The sequence below is a fragment of the Equus przewalskii genome, chromosome 28 (genome assembly GCF_037783145.1).
Source record: "Equus przewalskii isolate Varuska chromosome 28, EquPr2, whole genome shotgun sequence".
Classification (NCBI taxonomy): Eukaryota; Metazoa; Chordata; class Mammalia; order Perissodactyla; family Equidae; genus Equus; species Equus przewalskii.
This window is the reverse complement of record NC_091858.1, coordinates 5963846-5986285: the sequence shown is the minus strand read 5'-3', so window position 1 is coordinate 5986285 and position 22440 is coordinate 5963846. Positions and strand designations below refer to the sequence as shown.

Below are 22440 nucleotides of genomic sequence, written 5' to 3'. Positions count from 1 at the left end.
ACAATACTAGCTTTTGGCTGCTACTATTTTCCGCAGCCTGTCGATTTCCTTTTTCATTTGAAGGCAGACATGTAGAAGCTTTATGCTTCGTATGCAGCCAAATCTGCGATCTCTATTTTGTGTGTGATTTCATTAATTACTTCGAAGTTTGGACAGTCATCCTTCCGACAGAGCTTTGACAGATTCTGTTGCTTCTAGGTTGTTTTCTCTCCATGGTTTGATTTTTATTATTTAGCCATCTAATCCATCTGGAGTTTATCTTGGTCTGTGCTCTGAGGTAAGCGTTTAACTTGATCTTTTTTCCCCGTTGCCGACCAATTACTCTCCAACCATTCATTAAATAATCTTCTCTTCCCCACTGCATTGTAACATCCTCTTTATCACATCATAAATTCCTCTGTCTTGTAGGGTCTTCTTCTGGGCTTTCTGTTCTGTTTCACAGAACAACGATATGCCTATTTTTACATAAATGTGTCAATATCTTATAGACCTAATCCCCTCTTGAGTCTTTTTTTAAAGAATCTAAAATATGCTCACCAGTTTATTTTTCCAGATAAACGTTTGAAAAATAGTGACAAATCCTAAGAAAAACCCCCTAAGAATTTTCATTGAAATCACATTAGACCTAGAAATTAATTGGGTAGTATCGCCATCTTTACAATATTTACCTTTGCCAACTTGGAACATTATGTCTATCCGTTTATTCAGCCAGTCATTTAGCTTACATTTATTAGTGAAGAAAATGAGTGATGTGTTAATATTTGGAGTTTGAAAAAATTTTAACACACCCAAAAAGGACATGTTTCCCCTCTCCTTGCTTCGTACTATAACAAAGAAGTAAAAGGACATATTTTCCTTCAATTCTCACACACAGTATTCAAACCCAAATACAGCAGTTAAACTTTTTCTCTAAAAAGATAAAAGCTGGGCCAGCCTCAGTTGCCTAGTGGTTAAGTTCAGCGCGCTCTGCTTTGGTGGCCTGGGTTCGGTTCCTGGGCATGGACCTACTGCTGGGTTAACAGCCATTGTGGTGGTGGCCCACATACTAAAAAGTAGAGAAAGATTGGCACAGCTGTTAGCTCAGGGCAAATCTTCCTCAGCAAAAAAAAATAAATAAAAGCTGGAAGTAACAGGAGGCTGCAAAGCATGTCATGGAATTTCCATCTTAGTTTCCCATCTTTTTCTCTCTTAGAAACACAGGAAGATTATTGGTCACAACAGAGTTACTATAATGAAATCCTCCCATGTCCCCAGAGTGGGGACATAGAGGAGTAGGTGTCTCAGATATTTTGGAAAACTTTTTGTGGTTTTATTCTCTCTTCTGGGTGCACACTTCTCCCACATCCTCCTACCAGTGCATCTCGGCTGCCCTTTCCAGGTGTCCCTCCAATCTGTTACTTCTAGCTTCTTAGTGACACTGATTCATAAATTGAAAATGGGGACATGTATTCACGAGGATAGTGAGTAGGATACTCGTTATCGCGATAATCTCGGGAAATCTGGGCCATGTCCTCAATGTTCTAGTCTTCCAGATGCAGTATTTGGGAGATTTATTTTATTTCGGAGGTAGGGTAGAGGGAGTAAAATGTCTGCGAGAGAAGGAATATTTTTCTATTTCAATTTCCTAAATCCCTTCAGCCTCTTTAACTCAAGCCTTAGATTCCACCCTCCCCCAGCCCAGGGAAATGAAGTAAAGTAGATCTCTCAAATTTGGAGTGATGTTCACCATTGGAAATGTACATTCACAAACACCTTAGAAAGTTTCAGATGCTTTTCTTGTCTGAGGCTTTACATAGAAAGCTCTCTGATTCGGAGGGCCCACTTTTCTTTATGGCTGCGCTGCTAAAAAGGAACATAAGTTCAAAAGTTTTGTCTTCAGAAGAAAACAAAATCTGCTAAGTCAGTAATTTTGCAAGATGATATACCTGTTTAACAGGCTCTGTAATTGCAATAATGTTGTTTTGCAGGAAAAACCAAATATATCCACTGGAATAGAAGATATTTCTAAATTTAAAGATAGCTCACTTCTCTATGTGGATCTTTTGTGTTTAATTTTGGTTTGCTTGTTTTCGAGTTGGGATTTGTGGTAGGTGGTGGGAAGAATTAGGGATAGTGCTGGGGTTAATTTCCTCACTTAGAATGAACAGACTGGCCTAATTCTGTTTATGTCTTTTGTGCTCAACAGCTGTCTCTCTCATACTCTTACATCCCAGGGTAGAGAACTAAAGTGAACTTTCTTATAATAAAGTCAATAAACATAGTCATGATATCTGACGGGGATGAGAGAGAACCTCATAGAACTGGCTCTTAAGTGACACAAGGTTAATGTAAACACCATAAAACATATTTGCTTTTTTTTCCCGCTTGTCTGAAAGCTGACAGTGTATAACTCTGCTTTGTGGCAGTTCTGCTGTACAGCTGATTGTGACCTGGGTCGAATGGCATACTTTCTGGGGAAGTCAAACTTTACTTTTGTGATAGAGAACAAAATATATCAGAGGCTGGATCTGACAAGAGTTGCTCACCAGAGCAAAGCCGGGACAAGGGTCTGTGAGCAGGCCCTAGGTGGGGAGGTTGGCCAAGTCTTTAATGGATGCAATCTGGATCCCTTTTAATCTTCCTGGAGCTCTGAAAGAGTCTTAACTGTGGACATAAATCTAGCTTTTCTCTTTTTTAAAAAAAATTTTTTAAAAATTTATATTTATTATTTTTGAGGAAGATTAGCCCTGAGCTAACATCTGCTGCCAATCCTCCTCTTTTTGCTGAGGAAGACTGGCCCTGAGCTAACATCCGTGTCCATCTTCCTCTACTTTATATGTGGGATGCCTACCACAGCATGGCTTGCCAAGCGGTGCCATGTCCACACCTGGGATCCGAACCGGTGAACCCCAGGCTGCCGAAGCAGGACACTTAACCACTGCGCCACCGGGCTGGCCCTAGCTTTTCTCTTTTAAAAAATTACAAAGGAGCTTCTCTTTATGATCTAATTTTCAGTGTACATGCGTAGTACAAATTCCCTGATTTGGGTGTGTTTGGATAATGGAGGGAAGATTGAAATTCTGTGGGTGATTATGGCCTAGAGGTAAAGGATAACATCTGATCTTGCAAGGTTAAGACTGTAATGTTGACATTTGAATACTGTCGAGTGCCATTATTGAAAATGCTGTTCTGTACAGACATCAGCATGTTCTTGCCTGATTGAACTGAGGTGGGTCAGAAAAGCAGGCCTTGGCAGAGGCACTTCCTCACTGATGGAGATAGACATTCTGAGTTGTGACTTTACAGCCCGTGCCAGGTAGGCAGGAAGCCAGGACTGCAGCAGCAGCAACAAATTGAGAGGAGTGTCTAGCTAATGGAATCGCAAGGTACAGAGTGGCAGCAAGGGCATCCTGCTTTCTTCCAGTTTGAAACAGCGTGAAGGTACTGCGAGTCAGGAGACCAGGGCCCTAGGTTCAGCTCTGGCACTCATTAGCTGTGTGACTTCAGGCAGCTGGCTGCCCTTTCTGTCTCAGTTACCTCATCAGCAAATTGAGAATGAGAAAACCTGCCCCATTACCTGAGAGAATGCTTATAAGGACAGATGAAACTTTATTGATAGAAGGTACTGTTATCTTGACATCCTGGAGACCCTCTACATTGAAATATTCAAGAAACAAGTTAAGGATTGAGGGTGTGTTGGCTTGGTGAGTGAGGAGAGGACATTTGGTGATCCGGTAAATGGAGTAACCACACGCAGAGCATTCCCCACCACGTTGTGGAAACCTCAACAGTGAACAAAGTGGCTCTCAGAAAGCAGGGAGCAGCCGTGGGTGATGTTCTGGTGAGGTTCCATTGAGGTACCTCAACCTGGTTGCCATTAGCTGTTTGTTTCGTATGGGCCCGTGCTCTTCCTAAGCGCTTCGGAGCTGCCCAGCCACTTTGCTTACATCACCAATCTGGCATCTAATCTTGGTAACTTTTGCTCATCAAATTCCTAAAATGTTAGAAAATACATAAGAATAGATAAGTTGATGGGCTTGTCTGCCTGCCTGCCTTTCTGTTTTCTCAGCGGTCACTTTATCTCTGCGATTCCCTAGTGCCATCTGGGCCCCACGCTCCTCCCTGCCTCCTCCACTCCCTCAGCAGCATTTCGTACGTACACAGATGCCTCCTCACTCCACCGACTGTCAGAAACTCAGTTTCCTTAGCAGTAGTAGTCTTCTTCTCCTTGTACTGGAAAAGTGTTCTCCTTGTCCTCGGATTGCTCACAGCTCTGATGCTTATTGAAGACGTGGAGTGCAAGCTAAAGATACTAATTCCCCTTCTGCTTCTTTACTCTCTGGGGTGAGGCTGTCTCCCTTCTCTGGCAGTTTAGGGCAGGGAAAATAGCAGTTTCACAGGTCTCCCAGTCTTCACTCCTTCCATCCCAGCCCCCAGGTTGTTGCTAGAATGATCTTTCTAAGTGGAAACGTTACTTGCTCAAAGCCCGATGACTCCTCTCTGGCCATCCAGCCCCCACCAGCCCTGCAGGAGCACAAATGGCTGTTTGTCCTGCACCGTGTTGGCCTCCACAAGGTTTAAAACAATTTGAATTAGTAAGAACATTGAAGATTGGAAGATGTCTTATAAAATCCAAGACTTGTGTTTCTCTTGGAAGATTATTAAATGGCAACACTGGGCACCAGGAGCTGGGTGGGGCCACTGCTTAGCATGGCAGTGTTCTCCAGATAGCCCAGCTACCACCCAGGCCGTGTCAGTCCCTTACATTATCTGGGGACTTGTATTTGCTCCCCCCACTACAGAAGCATGTTCAACTTGGGTTAAGATCAACTCCTTAGCAGGTGTACAGGATCCTTCTCAATTTGGCCCCACCCTGCCTGTGTCCCTCACCTCCTGCCACATTCCTGCAGGCATTCCCACAGTAACTGTGCTACCAAATGGATAGTTGTTTGCCTGTTTGAGTTTGGTTTCTCATATGTTTTATTTCGTTTTATTTTTTACCAAAGAGACCCATTTTGCAGATCCCTGTGGAGCAGCCATTAGCAGCAAGGTGTGTGCCTGGCCTGGCCACAATTGTGGAGTGTTTATAAGGGGTTACATTTTAGATTTTCATGGTGTATTGATCCAAAGCTTCTGTGAAGGGCAAGAAGCAGAGGAAGGAAGAGAATAGATGGGGCCCTTTCTGTGCTTAAGATCATTTCCAAAACAAATACGTTTAATTTGGTTACTCGGTTATATATTAGCAGACATTCTGCTCTGCGAAGGTAAGGTGTAGCAGCAAAATGATGGTTTACCTTGGTTAGGATATCTGTTGTCAGACATTGCCCTTTCTTTCCCAGAATTATGGGAAAATTGATGTATCAGTTATCCCCATTACTTGTACTTCTAGACAATAAAATCAATTCAAGCTGGTGAGTAGTTACTTACTTTGTTGCTGTTCACATTAAGGCCAGGAGCTTGCAGAGGAGTGATTTTTCAGAAACTGAGCATTTGATTCTCTAGTTTCAGGAAATTGCTGTATAGGTTGGGCTTTATCTTACTGGGGCCATCGCTTGTCCCAGGTTCCATTCTGTGCTGGTTCAAAAACGTGACTTCCCCAGGAGTCAGGCTGTAGGAATTTGTCATCCTAGCCAAACTCATAAGGTCTATTTGTAAACTAGAATATTCCTTTTCTGCACATTTATGAAACACCTACTGAATGTGTGGCCCTGTCCTAATCTCTGGGGAAACAAAAATAAATCATAAATACGAATGTGGTCCCTGCTGTTGAGAAGCATATGGTCCAGAAGTGGGCTGAATATGTAAACAAATCGTTACGTACAGTGTGGTGAGTGTCGGGTGACCTTACATCATGGGGCGGCCTGGTTTATGTCTGTTGTCCTGGTGTAGCTATTAATAGGGTCCCCTATCAGAAGTATCTAAGGGCCACAGTAAAAATTCTCAGTGAATCTTTGGGGTATAGAGATGGTAGAAAGGAGGGAGAAATCAGCCTGCCTTCCCAGAGAAGACAAGAGCTGGGTGATGAAGGAAGTTTGGGTAGTCAAGGTCTGGGAGCTTGAGGTGGGGCGAGGGGGGAGGAAATGTGTAAAACTCTGCAGGCGAAAGGGAGATTGTTCCAGAAGCTTCGGTTAGTTGGTTCAACCTACTCATTGTTTCCCAGATTTATCCTGTGAAAAAAATTCCCCAGGACACTTGGTAAAAATACGGCTTTCCAGATCCTGCTGGCAATTTGGATTGTGTTTTTAAAGAAGCATCCCCGATGATTCTTGGACATTAAGGTTCAGAACTAATTCTCTACTGATTATGGCTAAGAATTCAAAGGGTGGGGAGTAGAGGAGAGCAGGAACAGCAAGACTAGAGCACAAGTCACAGATCAGCCAGGCAGGGGTGACCCTACATGAGAAAACCCTGAAAGGTAGAACCAGTTGGGGGACATTTACAGTAGATCTATGAAAAATGAGGAGTGCAACAACTATGTCAGTCACAACAGCAGAGGAATGAAAAGGTTTGAGAAGTAGTCGGGGTTGAATAAACAGAACCTAGTATATGCCAAATACTGATATACATAGGGTAATATTATTACAGGTAACACTTATGTCAAATCCAGGAACCTGGGGGACCTTATATTCTGAAGGTTTATGCAGTGAGCCATAAACCTAAAAATACTGACTGTTGGAGAGTCTTGTGGCACATTTCATGTGGACCTAAAAAAAAGACTCCTGCTTACTTTACACGTTTCTAGTCTCCAGAACAGTAGTGACAGTTTTGTTTATCTCTCGGGGGGGAGCTGGATGCATTCTAAAGCCTCCTGTCACCCCCACCCTTTTCTCGACACTCCAGGCAAACCCCTGCGCTTCTGTCATGGTAAAACTACCTGCCACGCCTTATCTGGCATTATTTTTGCTTTTGTTTTTGTTATGGAATGTGTAAGACACTCAGGATTCATGAACAATATATGAGCCAACCCCTTTCAGGGGGTCGGTCTGTCTCCTGGACTTTCAGCACGAGTTTGAGTTTGTTGCTAGATCCACCGCCACTCTGGGAAATTACAGTAGTACGAGAAACGCCTTCTCCAGCAAGGAGATCGTGAAGCCTGCTGTGCACTGGGCATTCTGAGAAGCAGTCCCTAAATGGAAAATGAAGAAACTCCGAGGAGAGCTCTGCTATTCCCCTCTGCCTTCAAACATAAAGAGGGTTTTTATTTGGAAGGCTGCCTTCACCAGGCCTGTTGGCATTCTGAAGCAGCTAACGAAGTCAGAAATCAAAGACTTGGGAGTTATGAAAAAAATCCTCAAAACGGAGAATGGAAAACCGATCAGGCTATAATTTCACGGGGCAATTTAGCACCCCTCACCCAAGACCTGGCCACGGAGCGTCCACGAGTGCGGACTGGGGAGGGACAACGCCTCTAAAATTCCAGTCCTTGGTACTCCTGTAGCGTTGCTGAGGGCTTTCCAAATCCTGGGAGGACAGGGTTGAAGGTGAACGGGCTGAAATCTTCCACGCTGTCAATGTCAGGGAGGAGAAAAGCACCAATCAACAGCGGCCTCAAAGTTTTCTTCTAAGGGGCTTAACTTCTGTGCGACCCGCTATCACCAAGGCCATTAAGTCACAGTAGCAGGATGAAAAAATAAAAATAAAAAATGGAGGAGGAAAGTCCAGCGGACACGGACCCAGAACGTGGGTCTCCGCTGCTGCGGCGGCTGACCGAGCTGTTGGGGGCGCCTGGGTCCTCGGCCCGCGGCCAGAGCCGCGCCGGGAAGCCCCTGCCCGCAGTCCAGGCGCGACCAGCGTGGCGCCGCGGGGGGGGATCCGGCCGGCGCGCCGCCGACTTCAAAGGCCCGGCGCCGCCGCCGCCCCCGCCCGGGCGCGCGAGTAGTACGGTCCGAGGGGGCGGCTCCTGGGGCGCGGCTCCCGCCGCAGCTGATGCGCGCCCGGCCGGCCGGAGGCGGGAGCCGGGAGCTGGAGACCCCGAGACCCCGAGACCCCGAGCCGGGCCCTGCGGAGGCCCCAGGAGAGGCGTCTTCCCGGCGGGAAGGGGCCCGGCGCGGGGGCGCCGCGGCCGCGCGGTTTGGGCAGGAGGACGAGGAGGAAGCGGCGCTGCCTGCCGGCGAAGAGGAAGCGCTCCACCCGGGCCCCCGACGGCGCTCGTTTAACCACATCCGCGCCTCCGCTGGAAACGCTCACAGGCGCCTGTCACCGGTTCCCTCCATTTTGAAAGGGAAAAAAGGCTCTTCCCCCTTCCCCTCCTCCTAGGAGCTGGAGCCGGAGGAGCCGCGCTCATGGCGTTCAGCCCGTGGCAGATCCTGTCCCCCGTGCAGTGGGCGAAATGGACGTGGTCCGCGGTGCGCGGCGGGGGCGCCGGAGAGGACGAGGCCGGAGGGCCCGAGGGCGACCCCGAGGAGGAGGACTCGCAAGCCGAGACCAAATCCTTGAGTTTCAGGCAAGTACACGCATCCCTGCCGAGATGCAAACGTGCTGCCATCCATCCATCTGCGGCTCATTCTGTGTGCGTGTGTGTGGTCGCCCACCCGCGTAACCATCTTCACGGCAATGCTACGTCCCTGCCCGTAACCAGGTCCTCGCTGTGCGTTCGGAAGTTCAGGATGTTCTGTCCTCCCGTGTATTTTCTTTCCCGCGTTTCAGTATGAGCTTTCTGAACCTAACGCAGAATCTGCAGTCTCTCCGCATCCCGGTCTGCCTCGGTCACTTTCTCTAAGCTTCAATCCCCCACCCCCCGCCCCTACACATAGACACACGCACATATAGACACTGTCGTTGATCACACCCGGTGGAACTTGGGGCCCCCACTGTGGGGAAGGAGTCGCTCCCAGGCCCTCCTGGGGCTCCACTGTGTCCCGAAAATGCAGCCATGGTAGAGAAGGTCGCGTGATGACAGGCCCCTGGCAGCTGGTGAGAAATGGTGGTCTCTGCTGAGCTGTCACCCATGTGATTGCGGAAGGCAGGTGACAGCATTTTCAGCCTCGGGCCGAATGAATTCCAAACAGGTAGAGGCCTGCCGAGGAAAAAGGCGACATGGAGAGAATTGCCTTAGTGTTTTAAGCGGGGGTGGGCGGCAATCTTAATTTTTAAGCCTCTGGGAAAGGGCTCTTGTGAGAAAAGGAGTCTGTTGGAAAGCGCTTTTTTTGGGTGTCAGAGGGAAAGATGACCTCAAAAATAAATGGTGCTGGAGAAAAGCTCCGGAGGATGGAGGAGATATCAGGGCGACAGGATGCCAGACAGAAGCCCGAGGAGGGCCCTGCTAGAAAACCCGCAGCAGCTCCCACAGGCGAGTCCGTGCTGAGGACCAGTGGGTTGTAAAGTTAGGCAGAAATCCTGGACTAGCCTTTGTGGATGTTTACATTCCTAAGGGTGTCGGAAATACCGTTGAAAGTGGTAATTCCTCATTTTTCCCCCTTGGCAGCTCGGATTCTGAAGGTAATTTTGAGACTCCCGAAGCAGAAACGCCTATCAGATCACCTCTCAAGGAATCCTGTGAGTCATCTCTGGGATTGGCAGGACCCGAGGCCAAAACCCAAGGTAAAGACAGACTTTCATTTTCTGGCTCTTTTGTTTTAAAATTTTGGAAATGTAAATGAGGGAAGGAAAAGTGTTAACTTTGGGCCACATAAAAAGGTTTGGATTGTCTCTCTGCTGAGAAAACGCTGCTTTGAAGCTGGCTTATTTGACGTGTTTTTTTGTTTGCGTTTTAGGAGTGTGGTGGTCAGAGGCTTTCTTTCCTAAGCAGTTTGTGCATTTGCAGTATGAGATTGTGGTTATCAGACATTCCTCCTGGGCCCATCCCCTCAGCCCCTACAAGACAAAAATGTGTGTAGTGATGCAGTGGTGGAGGGACGTAGAGTTCTGGCTTCACAAATTTCTCAGGCTAACTCACTTTCCACGGGGTGTGGCTGGAGACAGCAATTATAGATAAGAGTTGACTCTTTTAGATGAGGAATCTTGAGAGGCTTTTTCAGAATTGTTTACGTCTCCCTCTTTTACACAGCGATGGTGGTGAGCCCTCAAGTCTACCTAAGAAAACCTGGCGCTGAGATTCTCTCCTGGCCCCTCAGCCCAACCTTGAGCCTCCCCTTCATCTGCTGAAGCTTCTGCTGTTCTGCTTAATTAGTAGAAACCTTTTTTGTCATATGGGCAGTTTTGAGTAAAATTTCTCCCGTCCTGATAGAGTTCGTTTATCCGTTCACTGAATAGAATGTGCTGTAATTCAGCAGTGAAAGAGTCCTGCTCTCAAAGTTAACGTCATGGAAGGAGATGGACCTTTGAAAGGTTAAGCAAAATACATATGTCAGCTTTTGTCTTAAGTATCGTGGAGAAAAGTAAAGCAGGGGAAGGAGGGCAGGGGTATATGGGCTGGGGACAGGAGATGCTGAAGGTGAAGTAGGGGAGAGCCTTACTAATAAGGGGACTTGAGCAGAGCCCTGAAGGAAGGTTGAGGGGACAGCCTTGCAGATTCCTAGGGAGAGAACCCTTCTAGCAGAGGGAATGGCGTTAGCGAAGCACTGTGACAGGACCAGCCTGGGACAGGGTGAGGCCTTCTGGGGGAGGGTGGCACATGTTTGAGGACCAGTGAAGAGGCCAGTGTGGCTGGAGTGGAGTGACTGGCAGGGCGCTGTGGGAGCCAAAGCCAGCCAGGTAAAGGGCGGTCCAGAACATTTTGTAATGCTGTTTTGATTTTCTTTCTGAGTGAGATAAGCCGTGGAGGACGTGTTAGTTTCCTAGGAGTGCCTTGAGAAAGTACCACAAATTGAGTGTGTTAAAACAACAGAAATGTATTCTCTCACAGTTCTGGAGGCTAGAAGTGGGAAATCAAGGTGTGGAAGCACCATACTCCTCTAAAGGTTCTGGGGAAGAATCTTCCTCATCTATTTTAGCTTCTGGTGGTTGCCAGCAATTCTTGGTGTTCCTAGGCTTGTGGCAACGTAGCTGCAGTCTCTGCCTCCTTCATTCATGGCCACCTTCTCCCTGTGTGTCTCTGTGTCTTCACGTGGCATTCTTATGAGGATACCAGTCATTGAATTTGGGGACCACCCTACTCCAGTATGACCTCATCTCAACTCCATTACATCTGCAGAGATGCTATTTCCAAATAAGGTCACATTCGCAGGTATGGGGAGTTAGGACTTCAGCGTTATGTTTGAGGGAACACAGCTCACCCCACAACAGAGTGCTTTGAGCAGAGGGTTCGTGCTTTGACTTCTTTTTTAAAACTGCTAGCTGGCTGTTCTCTGGAGAAGGGATTCTAGGTGTCTGTCCTTTTTGCATGCTTTCTCTATTCCAGTGTCTGTCACTGTCGCCCAACAGTGGCACATAGAGCCAGCTTTCAGTTATCCACTTACCTAGTTTTTGAACTGATTGCGACTTTTTCCTCCCAACAGTTGCCGTATTTTATTGTTTAGTAACTTCTTCACAGGTCTCCCAGGGAAGTCAGGCTCTCTGGGATAGACTCCTGATGGAGCTGGAACTGTTGGTGAAATGAGAGCAGCTTTTTGTGATTTGGTTTTACTTCACAGTGTGGGCTGCATTCTGTGCTTCCCCTGCTGAGAATTCAGCACTGCCCTCACCTTGCCCCTGGCTGCTTTTCCCCTTTGTTTTAGGCAGAGACTGCGTGGGAACAGGCAAGTTTATGTCTTGGGGAACCTGCATGTGGACGCTGCTCTGTAGCACTCTCAGTGACGGAAGATGTCGCTTGCTCTTCAGGCCTTCCCTTTTCTTCTCTCTAGATTGGCACACCAGAAGGGAGATTTGCAAGTTTCAAAGGACTATTTTGTGGCCTTCCTATCAAATTTGAATAAAGCTCACAAGACAAGTTGAGTAGCTGTTTGAAAGCCTCTTTGAATTGCCCTCAGCTAGGGCCAGCCCCTTCCTCACCATTCTGGTAGCTGGTAGTCTGATTCATCCTGACAGATTCTTTGCTAATTGAATAGAGGCCTGTATGGCCAGACCCCCAGAGCCATAGAGACCCATTTGTTTGGTCCTTCCTGTGCCGCTGACTCATTATTACAAATTTTGGTAACTTCCAGCTCACACTCTGTTTTTCACTCTCTCTAAAAATTTTTCTTTTAGAGAGTCATGGACCAGGAAAGCTCTGGGACGCAGTTCATGATTCAGACCACGTCTATGGTGGAGGGGTGGGAGGGGGGTGTACAGTCTAGGAAACAGCCGCTACCTTTTGTGAAGTCTCTCAGTTTAGGGTCTTTAAATAATAGGGTGGTTGCTCCTCAGCCTGGTAGTGTCCTGCCTTCTAGGGCGCCTTCCACCCATCCTCTAGAGCTAGTCCTGAGTCCTGTTGCTGGCCGTGTCCACAGGAAATGTGAGAGTACAACCAAAGAGGAGGGCTGAGCAGGGCAGATATCAGTGGGCAAAAATCCCTGGGGAGTCATTTCATGTTGAAGTCTAATTCCTGGGTCTGGATGGTTCTCTTTCTCCCCAGATTGTTGATTGTTTGGCTCCTGATAAAGTTAGTCTGTCCTGTTTCAGTGGTTCCAGAACATGGTGGGACAGCAGGTGTAGATTATATGAGACTGTATCTTCTGGAGAGATGACTTATGAGTTGTTAGCTAGCCATGGGTCGGAGTTAACGCATGTAGAAGATCCTGGCTTCCCAGTGTATGGTGGCACTCCAGTGTGTGGCCTGTATCCTGTATACCATACCCATGGCCCCCACTGTAACGTCTTTCAACTCAGGGAAGCTTCGCCATCTATTCTGAAGTCAATTTTTGGAGGGGAAGTTTTTTAGGGACTTACAGTATCTGAACTCTGTAATAACTCTTCTTAAGACAGAGTTGTATGTCATTCTCGAATTAAAACAGTGGATGAGGTTGTGGGGGGTTTTTTAAGCCACAGATAGAAGCCAGTTCAGTCTAATGGTAAAATAAAACTATAGCCCAAGAGGTTTCTTGAAGATACCAGAGTGGTGGCTCCAGTGTGTCTGGGCTGGTGGTTCTGTGTTTGCTGTCTGTCTGCCTTCCCCCACAAAGGGTGTTTAAGCTGCTGCTGTTGCTGTGCTTTTTGCGGGGAGGTGTGCCAGTGAGGAGACGTCACCTAGGAGAGGACTTGAAAGAGGTACAATCTGAAATTCAGTGTTTTAGCCTGTAAAAGCTGCAGCGGATATCCTTTGCTACTGGAGCCTCCCCACTCCCCTGTATTTACCCATTGTTACCTTTCTTTGAGAAAGAATCTTAACTCATGCTGAAGCTCTCCTACGCCCTTGGAACAACAAGTTAAACCTATCCTGTTTGATGTGTTAATTAGATGCCTGGAAATTTCAAAGACGTTCTGTAGTCCTCCCAATAGAAGGAAAGAGATAAACAGGATCAGTCCGCAGGTATTTACTGCTGGAGGCCTGTGGGGAGTGCAGGGTTGTTTGTTGACGCAGTTTTGGTAGTCTGGATCAGGAATCAGCAAACTGTGGCCCGGAGACCTCATCAGACCTGCTGCCTGCTCTTGCCTATCATTGTTCTGCCCTGCAGCTAAGAATTGTTTTTACATTTTTAAGTAGTTGGAAAAAAAATATTTTGTGACGTGAAAATTATATGAAATTCACATTTTTAGGGTCCTTAGAGTTGTGTTGGAATGCAGCCACACTCGTTCATGTAGGTGTTGTCTGTGGCCGCTTGCACAGTACAGTAGCATGGTTGAGTGCTCAGAACAGAGACCAGATGGCCAGCAAAACCCTAGAATATTTACTCGTTGGCTCTTTACAGAAAAGTTTACCAACCTAGATCCACACTTAGGACAATTTCAGTAAAAAGTACAAAGTTTAAGTAATTTAAAAAGGGCAGCAAGGCTATACCTGATTAATTAACAAATGGGTACTGGGTCCCGTTGGTGTAGGCTATATGGTCTGGGAAGTCTTTAGGGAGAAACTGGTTTGGGTGGCTGTTTGTCTCCCTTGCAAAACAGAAATGATGTGGTTGGTCTGTCAATGTACCTGATTTTCAGTTGACTAAAAGATCTGAGGAGTTACGAAAAAAGGAAATTAGGGAAGAATGAAGAGAATTTTGGAATCATTTGCTACAAGTACAAACATATAGACTTAACTTTTGCCCATTAAGTATTTTCAGTGTAACTTTGGGTGTTTGAGAATTTGTAATTTGACTGTTTATATAGTAAACTGTTGGTATATGTTGTGTGGTTAATAAGGTATATTTATTGGAATGCTTTAGACTGTACATATATAAGACCTAGAATGAAGATCTTGTTCAGCTCTATGCCTTCGATTTTCAGTTTTCAGGATTTGGGTTACATGTATCAGCAAATATAGTGCAAACTTTTTTTTTTCGTGAGGAAAATTGTCCCTGAGCTAACATCTGTTGCCAGTCTTCCTCTTTTTGCTTGAGGAAGATTGTCTCTGAGCTCACATCTGAGCCACTCTTCCTCTATTTCGTGTGTGGGATGCCACCACAGCATGGCTTGATGAGCAGTGTATAGGTCTGCACCCAGGATCTGAACCCATGAACCCCAGGCCGCCAAAGCAGAGCAGGTAAACTTAACCACTATACACCGGGCTGGCCCCTGTACAAACATTTTTTGTTAGGTGTTCCAGTCAGTCTATGAGTCTGGTTCTTCTGGGGAGTTAGTGTGATGTCCATGTGGGAGTACCTCTTCTTCTTATGGTGCTCCTCCCAAAGAGAATGCCTTCTTAGGGAAACAAGCATAGTTTTTCCAGCAGAGACCTCAGAGAGTACGGAACCACCGTGTTTTAATAAAGAACTCAAGGGCAGAGGCAGGGGCAAGGTCTGCCTGGCGAAAGTAAAGATTTTTGGTGACTGTCAAAGCAGTATTTTTCTTGTAAGATGCATAGTAAATTCAAGCCCTTCCTAAGAAATATTATAATGGTCAAACTCATTTCAAACTTTCATTCTTCCATTTGGGGCTTACCTGAGCATCAAATAAAGCAATATAGCTTACCTTGATAGTTTCTGGTGGTGGAAGCATTCTCTACGTGTGTGTGTGCGTGAGTGTGTGTGTAAACCCTTCTAAAATTGTGTTTCTACCATTTAATTCTCCACCTAAACAATGGTTAAACATTGAAATTAAAGAGTAGTCATAGTGTCTTTTTCAAGTGACCAGTAATACTGTTCAAAGGAAGTCCTGGTGGTATGAACCATTTTGTCACAATCTCCTACACTCAGATTAGTAACAGGAAAATTATGGTTTGTCCACCCAAAACAGCCGTCTTAGTGGGGATTTGATAACTGAAGGTTACTAAATTGTCCGATAACTGTCAATGTTAGGCCTGGAAAGGGATTGCTGTTTGTAAGTTCAAGATCTCACCCTCACCTTTGCCTGTACATGAACCTAATTTTATGAGTTCATACAAACGTGATTGGATCCCCAGGGGTTAGATTGATGATGGCTAAACTCACAAGGGAATAGTAACCGAATGGAGTGTTTGATTAATTCACAAGTGAAAAATGTAATTTGACGGTTCTGTTGGGCAGATACAAGTGTTCTCCTATCCAGTCCAGGTACCATCTTTCCTATGTCATTGCTGGAAATATAACAACAAATTACTGTTCTCTAGCTTTTCCACTGCAAGACTCCCACCTAGCAGCCCACCAGCTTTCTGTTTCAGCCTTGTTTATTGGATGTATTAGAAGCAAGTAGATTTTTTTTTCCAGCATCTTATTTGATTTTTATAACAATGATGCTATGAGATAGGACACGTGTTAGTTCTGTTCCAAAGATTGGGAAATCCAGGCCAGAGCCTTTACTACTAGTAGTAGGGCAGAGTGTTAAATTCAGCTTAAAAAAAATTTTTTTTTTGAAGATTTTATTTTTCCTTTTTCTCCCCAAAGCCCCCCGGTACATAGTTGTGTATTTTCAGTTGTGGGTCCTTCTAGTTGTGGCATAGTGGGACGCCACCTCAGCGTGGCTTGATGAGTGGTGCCATGTCCGTGCCCAGGGTCCAAACCAGTGAAACCCTGGGCCACCGAAGCAGAGTGTGCAAACTTAACCACTTGGCCACGGGGCCAGCCCTGAAATTCAGTTTTTTAAGATCACACATCCAGAGCTCCTTGGAACGTAGTCTACAGCTTCCCTCCCCAGTGAATGTGTGATTCTCTTCACAGATTGAAGAGAAGACTTATCAGAGGAAATAAAGGTTCTTAAAATGTTAGCTGGGCAGAGTGTGTGGTGGGGGAAAGCATCCTCTTAAGGATCCTAAGTGATAGTAATTAAAAAAAAATTCAGCAAAAAATTCATCCTCCACGTGTGTTAACCTGGCACATATAATGTATGAAGTATAAAATGTATTTTAAGAATCTCAAACGTCAGAAGTTTGCAGCACAATTCCAGAAGCAAAAGAAAAAAAACAAACCCAGCTTCCCTGGGTAAGCGGTGCTGTTAGATTGAAAACATTTTGCTTCTCTAATGCTTAGCTTCAGCTCGTCCGTGAGAAATAAAGAGGGGATGGGACACATTCAGTAATAGCTTTTGCTTTCCTTTGCCACCTGTGAGTCTTGGATGGGTGAGGAGAGGCAGGTGCATGGAGGTGTGTGCAGCCTCCCGGGACTCTGCAGCTATTTTGGGGTAGGAAGAGGAGTTTCTAAGAGAACTGTATAGTTATTTATTGCTGCATAACAAATTTCTCCAAACTTATTAGCAGCTTAAAACAATAAACATTTCTTATCTCCCATAGTTTTTATAGGTCTGGAATTTGGGAGCAGCTGAGCTGGGCAGTCTGGCTTAGAGTTACTTGTGAGAATGCAGTCACTATGTTGGCTGGGACTGCAGTCATCTAAAGCTTAACTGGGGCCAGAGGATCCTCTCCCCACGTCGCTCACTCATGCCTGGCAAGTTAGTGCTGGCTGTTGGTGGGAGGCCTCAGTTCTTCACCTCATGGATGAACCTCTCCATGGGGTTGCTTGAGTGTCCTTCCAGCATGGCAGCTGACTGCTCACTGAGCGAGTGATCCAAGAGCAAGATGGCAGCTGCAAAGTCTTTTATGACTTAGCCTTAGAAATCATACTCCGTTATTTCCGCAGTATCCTTTTGGTTACACATGTTGGTCCAAGGGCAAGAACACCTGGAGGTGGGACTCAATGGAGGCCATCTTGGAGGCTGGCTCCCACCAGGCCCTTAAACTTATACCAAAGGGTGTAATTCCAAAGACTGCAAAATGTTTTCATTACTCTCTCCCTCTGGGGCCTCTTCACTGCCTCCCCCACCCCTTCCTTTTGCCCCCTTTCTTAGGGTGCAGGAGCAGAAGAGGCAGGAGAAATAACATGGGCTTCAGCCAGGGTCTGTGTCCCATTGTGGAGGCGTCTCGTGCACTGGTGTGCCGGCTGCTGTTGCTCTCTCTGGAGTCTCCTCTCTTGCCGAACATTCCTCCCTACTTTTCTTTATCCTGCATCAGCTTCCCAGCTCTGTGTGGGTGGTTGCTACTTTGTGAGAGAGGCAGTTGGTATTTTGAATTCTCCAGTAATTATTTCTGAAGAGATGCACATTATGGTTGTTTGGCAGCAACAGAGTGAAGTTGCACAATTTCACATTTCTGCAGAGGAGCCCCATCTGTTAGCACGTGCTCTTTCTCTCCTTGCTCCTGCTGCTGCAATCTTGGGGAGGCCTTCTCAGACTTCTGTCTGTGGTAGGGGTTTCGACTCTATTTGAAATGTAACCTCAAACAAATCCAGATGCTTCCAAAGCTCAGGGGCATCTCATGAGTTAGAGGAGAAGACAAATTCGTTGTTAGCTCGTCTTCTCTGGAGAGGGCTTCCTGGTGAGTGGGCCCTGCCTCTCACCTGATTGTAATCTTGGCCTTGGAGGACACGGTTTGGGTCTCTTTATAAATAAAATAGTATAAGGCATGGGTTTGGGAATTTTAAGTACTTTCTTCATCCTTGGTACAACCTTTTTCAGCTTATCAAGAGGCTCATACTTTAGAGTGAGCTTCTCTCAGGAGTTGGAAGCGGATCTCAGGAGAACGATGTGGCACCTGGTGCCCTGTCTCACAAAAGCAGTTAAAATTCCACCTGCCCCCCTCATGATGTTTTTGTTTTGGTGTTTTTTGGAGGGTGTGGAGGAGGAGATTTGCACAGTTAGTTCCTTGTCTGGGTTCAGTTTGGGGGGGGGGGGTGTTGGTGTTATTTTTCTGCTTTAAGTAATGACATTTTAAAATTACGGCATACCTAAGAGGATGTTCTGCCTTCTCCTGCCTCGACTCACCCACTGGGACCCCCTGCTTGCTCCCAGGCTTCTGGAAGACCTCGGGCCCCAGTGGTTGTCAGCGCAGTGTGAGCTCTGCAGCCACGCCCGTAGGTTCTCCCTAGCATTCCTGGAAAAGTCCCTCTTGTCTCGTTGTCCCCCCCGGACGGAATATCATGTCCACTTCTCCATTTTAAGGCTGTTGACCGAGTGGCTGAGAAAGTACAAACATAAAGTATGTTTCAACTTTGGGGGAATCAGAGGGACTGGGAACTCGGACGCATGAAACTGAAAAAAAAAAAACAGCGAATTTTGGACACTTGCCTGAATGCACCTTATTAACAGTCCCCTCAGGTCAGACCTCTTTAGCAGAAAGGGGTGGCCCATGTGCCAGAGTCGCACTTGTTTTCCTCCTGAAGCCCTTGCTCAAACATGGGAGGGTAGGGGGTGGGAGGGCAAGGCGCAGGCGTCATGTACAGAGGAGGGGTCTTCAAAGGGAGAGGGTTGAATGATGAACAAGTGTCATTCCTTTGCAGCTGTTGTGTAGAGCTGAGCGGCTTTATCTGTACTTTTTTCTGTATAAAAAAGCTAATCAGGTGAGAAGGAGTCCTTTATGGATCAGGCATTCACTCGGCAGTGCGCCCTGATGGAGCATCAACTCTTTGGGCACTCGGTTTCTGCTTTGGGGTTTCAGGGGACCAGGGCGTAAGGCCCCGCAGAGCTCAGAGTCTGGAGGGAGCTAGCTGCCTTGTATTTCTCGGACCTCTTGGCCTCCTTGGCTTCCCCAGATGTTATGGCAGCAAATAGGTAGTTTTAGCAAAGGAGTGTGTAAGGAGGTCTTGGAAGAAGTCAAATGTTAAAAATTAGAATTAAAGAAAAAAACAACTACCCCCCTCCCCACAAAAAAATAGAAGCCTTTTGTGCTTGACACTTGTCATATCTCTAGGATGGTTCGTAGATTTGGCTGTATCTGTTGTGGGAGTGAGGAGTGATGTCATCTTTTCGCCTCTTTCTGTAAATAGAATTTATCTAGCACGCTGTAGGCTTCCTCAAGAGAAAGTTAAAATCCCACATTGCTGTGATGGTGAGATCTGCCACCTCTCTCAAGTGTGCATCCCTGCAAGTGACACACATAAAAGACGAAAGCGTTTCTGAAGTGTGAGTCTGTGGTGTGGTGGAAGGTTTTCTTAGGAGTGCAGCACACTGCTCCTGCTCTGTTGCCCTCTGAGCCTCCTTGTGCTCTCTTTTTCTTTTTAACAGTTTTGAGAGATAATTCACATGCCATACAATCTGCCCATTTAAAGGGGGTACAATTTAATGGGTTTTAGTATATTAACAGAGTTGTGCAACTGTCACCTCAATCTAATTTTTAGAACGTTTTATCACCCCCAGAAGAAACCCTGTACCCAGTAGCAGTCACCCCCCCTCCCGTTTTTGTCCCATTCCAGCCCCCAGTCCTAGGCAACTGATAATCTACTCTGTGTCTCAATAGATTTGCTTATTCTTGACATTTCATATAAATGGAATAACACAGTATGTAGTCTTTTGTGACTGGCTTTGTTCACATACCATAATGTTTTCAAGGTTCATCCCTGTTGCAGCATGTGTCAGAACTTCATTCCTTTTTTATTGTCAATTAATACTCCACTGTATGGAAATACCATATTTTATTTCCCCATTCATCAGTTGATGGACGTGTGGGTTATTTCCACTTTTGGGCTGTTATAAATAATGCTGCTATGAGTAGTTATGTTCAAGTTTTTGTGTGGATGTATGTTTTCATTTCTCTTGGGTATGTGCCTAGTAGTATATTCATTTCTCTTGGGTATAAACCTTGGGTATATATCTTATGCTGGGTCATGAGGTAACTCTATTTCTAACATTTTGAGAAACTGTCAAACTATTTTCCAAAGTGGCTGTACCATTTTACATTCCTATTAGCCATGTATGAGGGTTTCAATTTCTCCACATCTTTGCCAACACTTCTTGTTATCTGCCTGTTTGATTGTAGCCATCTTAGTAGGTATGAAGTGGTATCTCATTGTGGTTTTGATTTGCATTTCCCTAATTCTAATGATGTTGAGCATCTTTCCATGTACTTGTTGGTTGTTTGTCTATCTGCTTTAGCGAGACATTTACTTAGATTCTTTGCCTTCTTTTTAGTTGGGTTTCTTATCTTAGAGAGTTGTAGGAGTACTTTATGTATTCGATATATAAGTCCCTTCTCAGATATGTGATTGTAAATATCTTCTCCCGTTCTATGGGTTATCTTTTCACTCTTTTGACGGTGTCATTTAAAGTTATAAAAGTTTTTAATTTCAGTGAAGTTCAGTTTATCTATTTTTCTGTTGTCCCTTGTGCTTTTGGTATCATATCTAAGAAGGCTTTGCCTAATTCATGGTCACAAAGATTTACTGCTACATTTTCTTCTAAGAGTTTTATAGTTTGAGCTCTTACATTTAGGTCTTTGGTCAGTTTGAGTGAATTTTTGTATATGTTGTGAGGAAGTGGTGCAGCTTAATTCTTTTGCACGTGGATATCCGCTTGCCCCAGCACTATTTGTTGAAAAGACTGTTACTATCCCTATTGAATTAATTTTGCACCCTTGTACAAAATCAATTGACCATAGATGTAAGGGTTGATTTCTGAACTTTCGATTCTGTTTCATTGATCTATATGTCTCTCCTTAGGCCAGTACACACTCTCTTGATTACAATAGCTTTGTAGTAAGTTTTGAAATCAGTCAGTGTGAGTCCTCCAACTTGTTTTTTTTTACCCCAAGATTGTTTTAGGTATTTTAGGTCCATTGCATTTCAATATGAATTTTATGTTCAGCTTGTTAATTTTGCAAAGACGGCAGCTGGGATTTTGATAGAGATTGTGTTTAACCTGTAGATAAATTTGGGAAGTATTGTTATCTTAACAATATGATGTTTCAGTCAAGGATGGAGTACATGTACAACAATGGTCCCATAAGGTTAGTACCCTAGAGCCTAGATATGTCATAGGCCATACTGTCTAGGTTTGTGTAAGTACTATAGGGGAGGAAGAAGTTCTCCTCTACCCTTCTAGGTTTTTCTGGCTGTTCTAAGATTAACAGGAGAAAAACAAACAAAATAACATGTACCCCTGGGAAAAACCCAGAAAAACTGAATAATGCACCAAAATGGCCAAAGCCCTCACCTTAAATACCATCCTCAGCTAAAGACAACACAAGATGTTGGCATTGGAGAGAGACAGTGACTTCAAAGGGAAGGAAGGCAGTTCACAGGTAGGTGAAAAGGAGCAAACATTTGAAAAATGTGTTTGGCCACACAGAAACAGAAGGACACAGAGGGGAGCCCAGCAAACAGGCTCTTCTAGGTTCCTCCCTGTCTCCAACCTAGTTCATGTTATGTAAAGGTGATGGCTCACTTCCTGAGATAGGTTTTTTAATCTAACTTTTTTTAGACAGTTAAGGGGGAGGTAACAAGAAAAACTTTCTGAGTCTTTTGTTTCTTAAAAATAATCAGCCTGAAATAATCCTCATGTTAAAGAGACACATTTTGGGGTGGCAAATTTTGTTCCCCTTCAGTACACTCTATGATGTTTGCACAACCACAAAGTCACCTAACAAGACATTTCTCAAAATCTATCCCCATTGTTAAGAGACACATGACTCTGTTAGGTCATGGGATGTCTTTCCATTTATTTAGATCTTCTTTAATTTCTTCAAACAATGCTTTGTAGTTTTTAGAGTAGAAGTCTTGCACTTCTTTTGTTAAATTTATTTCTAAATATTTTATTCTTTTTGATACTACTATAAGTGGAATTGTTTTCATAATTTCATTCTTGGATTTTTCATTGCAAGTATATAGAAATACAGTTGATATTTGCATATTGATCTTGTATCTGGCAACCTTGCTGAATTCATTTATTAAGTTATAGTAGTCTTTCGGTGAATTCCTTAGGACTTTTTATACACAAAATTATGTCATCTGCAAATAGAGATAGATTTACTTTTCCTTTCCAGTCTGGATGTGCTTTTTTCTTTTTCTTGCCTAATTGACCTGGCTAGTAGAATTTTGAAGAGAAGTGGTGAGAGTTGACATTCTTGTCTTGTTCTTGCTCTTAGGGTAAAAGCGTTCAGTATTTTACCATTAAGTATGACATTAGCTGTAGGTTTTTCATAGATGTCCTCTATCAAGTTGAGTTTTCCTTTTATTCCTAGTTTGTTGAGTGCTTTTTTATCATGAAAAGATGTTGGATTTTGTCAGATTCTTTTTCTGTGTATATTGAGACGATCATGTGGGT

General features: G+C 44.9%; 1 protein-coding gene across 32 annotated transcripts in view; it reads left to right on the top strand.

Annotated features, from left to right (window-relative positions):
• The window catches only part of TACC1 (transforming acidic coiled-coil containing protein 1), a 120313-nt gene that overhangs the window by 48697 nt on the left and 49176 nt on the right, over window positions 1-22440 (top strand). For 12 of the 32 annotated variants that reach the window (XM_070598839.1, XM_070598833.1, XM_070598831.1 and 9 more), the window contains exon 2: window positions 9404-9519. The exons of 7 other annotated variants lie outside the window; for them this stretch is intronic. Coding sequence is in view for 14 of the 25 variants with exons in the window: in XM_070598827.1 (XP_070454928.1) it covers window positions 9404-9519 (116 nt within the window). In the remaining 11 variants the exon portion in view is untranslated. Of the gene's footprint in view, window positions 1-8235; window positions 8423-8734; window positions 8988-9403; window positions 9520-22440 lie in introns of those variants that run through there. 13 more of the 32 variants (XM_070598821.1, XM_070598824.1, XM_070598829.1 and 10 more) reach the window with 4 other exon arrangements.